At 42.3% G+C, this 8,091-nt stretch overlaps 1 protein-coding gene across 1 annotated transcript; it reads right to left on the bottom strand.

The window, feature by feature from the left end:
* Nucleotides 1–4,085: 4,085 nt before the first annotated feature.
* Nucleotides 4,086–5,939, bottom strand: LOC140277055 (uncharacterized). Its single transcript, XM_072371938.1, has 4 exons — nt 5,477–5,939; nt 4,993–5,193; nt 4,641–4,761; nt 4,086–4,340 (listed from the first exon to the last, which is right to left on the bottom strand). Exons 1-4 carry the CDS (start codon nt 5,783–5,785, stop codon nt 4,303–4,305), a joined length of 669 nt encoding a protein of 222 aa, XP_072228039.1. The 5' UTR covers nt 5,786–5,939; the 3' UTR covers nt 4,086–4,302.
* Between the last annotated feature and the right edge of the window lie 2,152 nt (nt 5,940–8,091).

The following is an 8,091-nucleotide window of genomic DNA, read 5'->3' as shown; positions in this document are numbered from 1 at the left end:
GGGCTTCCGGAAAGGATACGCCGGTGTGTGTCCTCAGTCCTCTCTCCTCCAGGTACATTGTTGGAACTAAGATGTCCTTCCACATGTTTGGCTGTGAACAATTTTTTGCGTAATAGAAGAGAGAGTAGAAGAGGAGGAACCTGGTTCACCATGAAACACAAAACTAATTAGACAAATAAGATGAGTCTGATAGTCTTTTATAATCAGAGGTGCACATAAGTTGGTGCGCAGGTGCTCGTGCGCAACCAAAACAAAAAATGCGCGTTGGATCAAACGCTGTAACGCTCGTTTGCGTACCTACGATTTGGGGATAGATAGTTACAATCTGTAGCGCAGGATAGGCCTGTTACTTTGGTGTTCCTCCACCTCCAAAGAAATGTCAAAAGACTGAATCTGAGCCGCAAAAAAAAGCGCGTGTTCTTGGAAAAGTGGCTGCAGGAGGTCAGCTGGCTTCAAACGAACATGAACGCACAGAGATGTGGTGCAGAAACTTTTCTACAGGTACCAACAACTTTAGTCATCCAGATTTTTATAATAACAGAGAGAGAAAGTAGTTCAAGCAACTGATAATGAAAAACGGACCCAGTGGTCCGCTTCAGACAAACTGAATGAAGAGCAGCATCAAGTACTGAGTAAGTTTTTCTTTTAGCCTTTCACAAAGCGAAACGTGCACGTCCTATGCGTTCACGTGAGGAAGATGTTCCGCTTCTGAAGAGGCTTGCAGTTAATCATCCAGTGCATCGCGCAGACAATAACTTCAGATTTGAGTGAAAAACTGCAAGCAGCTGAATTTTGGGGTGTTTGTTGTGCTGCTTTTCTTCATTTTCAGTTGAAATTAAAGTCCTGAGAACAAGAACAAAACTCTTGTGTGCATCACTGCTCATAATATACCCTCTGACCTCCAGGGGGGGCAGTGGCATCATTGGCACGCCTGCCAAACAGTTCACCTCCAGACGGATTCCTTCTTCCCACATAAAGTAACACTGGTGTGCAAGGATAATGCGTAACACTGCACAGTCTGTCAGTGTTGTTTACTTTGTTCTCACTCCGTCCTAATTCTTTTCTCTTTTGTTACTGTTTGCCAAGAAAAATCCTCTATTTCTCATTATCTGTATTTGTCTTCCTTTGTCTCTCCTTCGTCATCAGTGCGGCCCAAAGCGCAGCTTGCTGCTGGTTTGTTTGGGAACACCAGAGGGACAGATTTCCCGCTGCTCCACTGTCAATATGTAGTCAGTCCAAGACTGAACACACAACCTTTGTCACATTTGGCTCTTAGACAGCTATGAGGCTGCAGAGCTGCTGGTTCTGGGTTTAATACAAACCGAACAGCCAGTCATTTAGCTGCGATAATGATAAGCAGATTAATCCAAAGCGAAAACAGGAATTTGCTGCAGTTGAATGTTTCCAGTTAAAAATTCAACAACTCCACCAGTAAAATGCTGCTTACACAAAGCATGGATGATGTATTACGGCATGAAGAATGCATTCTCCTCATTATACTTACACACTTTAACGTTTTAAGAGCAGTAATTTTAGTTTTAGAGTGCGTCATATCTCCTCCAATAATGCTGAATGTGGTCAAAGTTCTAATTCTGAAGCAGGGACTTCCAATTTCCATTTTATCATGAGGTTATGTGTCAGGATTAAAGTGGCATAATCTAAGTACACTCGCAATAAAGAGCGGAATTTTGTGATGACATAACACAGAAATGCAAAAATATAATTACCCAAAACAAGATTCAAGTTGTTTTATTTATATATATATATGTGTGTGTGTCTGTATTATCCTCTGCACTTTATTTCACATTCCAGTATTGGTAGATTTTGTGTTGATTCTAAGAGGCGTCTGTAAATCTATAGTCGATGATCATGATATATTGATAAAACTACTCATTTTAAAGTGATAAAGCTCTAAGCTGGTGTGCTGTCAGTTCGAGGCGTTATCAGGATTTTCTGTTCTACTCTTTATTTGGGTGTGTACGTGCAAACTATCTTATCAGCCTGTTTCACCACCATCGTTAACCACAATATTGTGGAAGTCGGAGCCACAACATGAAGAGTCAGCATTGGCCAAGCCTTCAGTGACAGCAGCGTGTATCACCAAGGATACGACTCTTTCATAACGCAGTCTCTAGCTGCCAGACGCACAGTTGTTGTTGTTGTGCTGCAGGGGTAGAACTGTTCAGATTCAGGTCTAAAGGAAAAGTATTAAAACCAACATGTAAAAATACTCCAGTTTACAAAATCCCATTTAGATAAAAACGTTGCATCAGAAAAATTTTCAAAAAACGTTTGGATGTTGTTGCAAAATTCCCACAAAAACACACACAAACCAATATTTTAATCACAGTGGAAAACAACACAAAGCACATGTTGAAAGTGAGACATTTTACTCATCCTGATGCAGCAACACATCTAAAATATGTTGGACAGAACCATGTGTAGCACCTCCTCTTTTTTAACAACAGGTAAAACATCTGGGAGCTGTTATCTCACTCTTTTGTGATATATGAGCCCTTCTTTATGTTTCATGAATACACCGAATGTCTTCAGGTGGTGAAAGGTCTGGACTGTGGACCGGACTCTTTACTATAAAAACATGCTGCTGGAATAGATGCAGTATGTGGTTTAGCAATGTTTTTGTCACGATTTACGTTCTGTTTCATCTTTTTTTCGTCATTTCTTGTTTTATTTTGAAAAATCACTAACTTTTCCCTCTCGTTTCAGATATATTGGCCTTCCTCTCGTGTCAAGTGTCCGATTGTCTTCCCTTATTCCAAAGTGTTTCCACCTGTTGGTCCTTCATGTGTTCAAATAGTCGCGTCTCCCTTGTCTTGTGCCAGTTTGTTGTCTCCATCACGAGCTTCATTGTCAGCCTTGTCTTGATCCACAGTTTCCCCGCGCCTGCAGCGATATCTTGTTTTCTAATTTATTCTCTATTCATAGCCATAGTTTATTTATTCGTCGCGGTAAATTTAATTTGTTTTGTTCCTCCGTTTTTGGAGAGTTATTAACTTGTAATTTTCATAGTTCCTCCCCTGGCGGAGCGGGATTGGCTTTTCGTTTATTGAAAGATTTTGTGCCGCCGTTAAAGGCGAGTTTTACGTTTACGGTTAAAGTTTTTATATGTTTTGTAAGAGTGCGTCCTTTGTTAAATCCGCCTCATTAGGAGAGCGTGTCTTCGTTTTGTTAAATTTAAAGAGCCCTTTGTTTTCCTCCCATAGTGGAGCGGTTTATGTGTAACTTTCATAGCTGCACTCGTCCTCAGCCATAGTTACTGAGGGCTTTCTCAGCCTGTTCCTCTGCTCTGTGAGGAGATCCTCAACCTGCCTTTCTGTGTTTATATAGAATAAACCTCCTTGCATCTGAACCGACCCTGCTCTGAGTTCTGAGGTTCTTGGCAGTTTTGCTGAAATATGCAAGGCCTTCCCTGAAAAAGACAACTGGATGGGAGCATAAGTTTCTCTAAAACCTGTATATACTTTTCAGTGGACGGTTCCTCTCCTCTTTAGTCCAGAGTCAGCGACGTCCATGATTCATTTAGCCACAAAACAATTCTCCAGGTTGTCTCCTTTCTGAATAAGCTTTGGCCCAGAGACTGTTTCTGGATCATGTTCAGAAATGGCTTTTTCTTTGCATGACAGAGCTTTAACCTGCTTTTATTTTTTTAAACATGTTCCTGACCTGTTGTTAATGAATCTAATTGTTTGCAAGCTATTTCTTTGTGGTACTGATTACTTTTGCTGTCCTCCCTGTTTTGACACAGCGCTCCAACTCTTGAGGTATTTTGCTGCCATCAAATCCAACACGAGCTCATAGTAAACGTCTCACTTTCAACACTTAATCTGTTGTTGGTTTGGGACATTTATTATTCTGTTTTTGTTTGCTGTATATCCTGAAAATGAAAGAACTCTTTCCTCAGAAAAACGTGCACACTACTATACACGATATCAGCCATTAGGAATAGAAATAGTCCTGCATCGCTGTTACTGCTCAGGCTGGAGACACACTTTGGAATGTGCAAAACCAATAAATAGGGCTGGTCCCACCATAAAACCAGGACCACTTCATAGAAGGACTTCATGACTCAAAAAGTCAGGTTTCCACTCTCTTTAATTCATGTGTTAATTATCAGTTATTCAGTGTAGAAAGTAAATATCATCAAAGAGACTCTGTAATGAATAAGGAATGTTTGCTTTCGCCACATACTGAATCCGAACTCCAGCAGCTCAGAAAGTCCTAACTTCAGCTGGTGAGTGCTCACAGTCGCTGTGTTGATGCAGCTGTGCTCCAAAGACTCGGTCAGGGTAAAGATCTGACCTCAGCTCTGCTGGGAGGCCCTGAAACAAACATGTGAAGGCAGGTAAGAAATAAGCCTCGGAGCTCTTAGGATTCAAAGCCAAGCTGGAGATGCTGAGAAAAAAGCTAAAGCTACAACGCATAAAAGCTCAGTCATGATCGCAGCTTTGTGTTTTCAGCTAAAACTGATGACATCAACATGGCAGCAAGCTTAAGCTGACACGGGCATGCTAGTATTTATTCACAAAACGGCTCAAATACAGCTAATAGCTGCTGGTATTTAAGTGCAACTCAGGCAAAGGAGTGCACAAACTGAGGGCTTTTAGAGTGAGGCGTGAAACCTGAAGATAGCCGTTTCTCCAGCTGTTCAATCAGCCGCAGGCGTCTGTTGATGATTCTCTCCCGCGCTGAAACCTCCGTGGTCAGACTGGCGAGCTGCCTGGCCTGTTTGTCGATGAGAACCTTGAACATGTCAGAAATACCTAAGTTGAAGACACTTTTGACACTTTCAGTGGACATGTTACAGAGAGCAGGATGTTTCTGCTCTGATGTTCCCAGTAACAGTGAGCTGTAACCTTTGGAGATCTAACAGAACTTGAGTTGGATTTGGCTCATGATTCAGAGTTGGGATGTCTTTAAATATTGGTGTTGTTGTCTAATAGTTTGTCGTTGAAGTTCTTTCTTCTTGCTCACCTTCACGGAGCTGGTGTCAGGCTGAGTCCGACTTCCTGACCTCGACTCCTTCAGGCTCTTCACACTCTGGATGATGCGGTTCATCTGGTGCTGCACGGCTCCCTGTTCAGTTTCCAGATCTTCCAGCTCCTTCTGCAGATCTCTGACAGCCCTCCACAGCCGATCCCCCCGGGCGCTCTGTATCTGCAGGTCCTTCCTCACCTGCACAACAGCTCATTGCACTAAACCAATCAAAGGCTAACGCATCCATGCAGGTATTAGAAGTAAATGTAAGTGACAAAAGTTACATGATTTAAGAGGGGAAAATACATATTTAAATGGATAAAATGGTTGTTAATTGTTCTTAAAATCATGGTCATGGTACCTGAGTATCTACCAACCAGCTCCCAATTAATTTAAAACCGAATGAACAGTTAACTGATCCATAAAACACCTGAATGAACACAAATAAATGGCAGCTGTAACCCTACAGACTCCTCCTCACCTGTCTGTGAGTCCGCCCTGTCTGTAGACTTTGCTTGCGAAGGTTCTCCAGATTTCTTGTGGCTCCGTCCAGCTCTGCTCCCACCAGCTCACCCTGTTGCTCCAGCTGCTGGACATTTTCCTCCAGCCCCTGCAGCAGATGAGCCAGGCCCAGAGCGAGCATCCTCAGATGGGATTCTGGGACCTTACCTGGCTTCTGCGATGTGAAGCCATCGCCGGTTTGAGGAGCCTTGTGGGCCTGACAGAGTCCCACCAGCAAGGCTGACAGCTGCAGCACTCGACTTAAGCTCATGTCTCTGGATTTCATCATGCAGATGCTCTTAGTTCTCCCTTCTGTAGGCCTAAATATCTTGACCTTGTAAAGCTGAAACTAGATGAGATAGCACAGCACTGCCAGCTGCTGAGCTGACTCCTCATCTGCCAGGCCAGACTGCCAGTCCCGATGAGACTGAGGAGTCCTGAAATCCCCAGTGGTGAAAGAGAGGGATGCGGACAGGGTGGAGAGCTAAATGCAAACAAGGGGGTGTTCCCAGACTGACGTATGAATTATGAAAGGAGACGTTAACTTTTATAGATATTCTATTAAACAACACAACCAGGATCATGAGTTGATTTTATTCACATTAATTTAATTCAATTAATGTATCCAGTCTTCTTCTCTTGCATATCCACAGAACTTTATTAAATTACTCCTGTAAGAAAGATCAACACAATTCTCTGTTTCTGATAAATATCAGTAAAGTACAGAATTTAAACTGAGAGCAGCAGCTTTATAGATGCTGATCTGAATTTAGAGACTTTTCCTCTCAGGCAGATGAGCTGCTGATGGATTCATACATGAAAGGAAAGCAAGAGTGACATCTAGCGGCAGCTTGTTGAACTGCCATTATGTTCTGCCTCCGTTCTGACTCTGCATTCAACAACAAACTTTTTGGGGTTTGCATTCGGCAGGGAGTATTTCCTGTGTTTGAATCATCTCAAAATGAAATACTGAGATAAAGTTTTGAGCCTCTCCTCATTTCTTTCAATTTTGCTTGAAAAAATGGGAAATTGGGAATTGAAGCAAACACTAAAAGGTACAATTCTAACAAGCTTGAAAATTAATATTTGGCACAGCCTGAACCCTCTTAGACAACCTTTTAATGTAATGTCTTTAAGGAGTCTTCAGGAATAGTTCTCCAGGCTTCTTGAAGGACATCCCAAAGCTCTTCTTTGGATGTGGGCTGCCTTTTGTTCCGTTCTCTGTCAGATGATCCCACACTGCTTCAATAATGTTGAGGTCCGGGCTCTGGGGAGGATTCATCCCTCCATAAGACCTGTTGCCACTGATTTTCAGTCCACTTCTTGTGTCATTTGGCACAGCTCAGCCTTTTCTCCCTGTTTCCCTTCCTTAAGAACGGCTTCTTGACAGCCACCCTTCCATGGAGCCCATTTCTGATGAGGCTTGGGCCAACAGTAGATGGATCAGCTGAAGGTCCAGATGCATCTCTCAGGTCCTGTCAGGTCACAGCTGGATTTTTTCCTCTTTCTTAAGGACATCACTTTCAGATCCTGTTCATCTGCTGTAGATAGTTTTTTAGGCCTGACACTTCTTCTTTTGTCCTCCACTTGTCCAGTTTCCTCAAATGTTTTAAGGACACACTGCACACCATGCTGAGATATGCCAAGTTTTCAGCTAATAGCTCTTTGGGAATCACCTTGTTGCTGCAGAAATCCTATTTTCTGTCTGTCAAACTGTGTTATCTTTCATGTTCTTCATGAATGCAGTTGAAGAAATGGGAACAAATGTGTCTTTGTTACAGAGAGTGCCTGAAGACACAATCTAAAATGGCTTCTTTGCTAAATTGTCCGTAATGTGTCGACTCAACACTGGTTCATCCCTTGAGTTAGATGCCTTTTTTATGCTTGAAAGATTCATCTGTCAGTGTTAAGAAGCTTAATTAACATTCCTCAGATTGTCAGGTATGAGGCCTGGGCTGATTATGAGTGAAAAGGGCAGCCAATGATCACGATTCAGAAAACCTGGAGAGCAGAAACTCCGACTCACTGGAGGAAAAATATGAAGAAATGAGGGGTGGACCAAGACTTTTGCACGGTTGTCTGTAATACTCTAATTCTCTGGCATCACATCAAACACTTGTACCACTGGTACCGTTTTCCATTCTCCGGGATCTCATAGTTGTTATAAATTCAAAACATCCACTCTACATTACCTGCCCTCTGACTTCTGGGTGGTGGTGGACAAAGGGGAATATCTGCTGTTTCGTCTCAGCAGCTATTCAGGGAGTTAGTGGAGACCTAAATGGAGCTTAAAGAGCAGGAATATTGCAGTTACATTGATCAGGGAGACAGAGACGTGGCATCAGATGAGAAATAATGTTGCTTCAGGTCTGTAGGTTATGTAAATAGACAGCTGTTTGCAAAATATTTAATCATATCGACTATTTAAGGCGTTGGCAGGTGGTTTCTGTTGACCAGCTGCAGTTAGAAATGTGTTATTTTCTACAGTACATTTGATAAAAACTCCACAAGAGTGTTTAATTTTCTGCATCTGACAGTAAACTAAAACGAAGAAAGAGGAAGTTCTTTTTTTAAATGTCAGATAGCTCAGGAAAA

Source organism: Leuresthes tenuis, unplaced genomic scaffold, assembly GCF_036924035.1.
Source record: "Leuresthes tenuis unplaced genomic scaffold, fLeuTen1.0.hap1 SCAF_19, whole genome shotgun sequence".
NCBI lineage: Eukaryota > Metazoa > Chordata > Actinopteri > Atheriniformes > Atherinopsidae > Leuresthes > Leuresthes tenuis.
The sequence above is the reverse complement of the archived record's forward strand: the minus strand, read 5'-3'. Positions and strand labels throughout refer to the sequence as shown.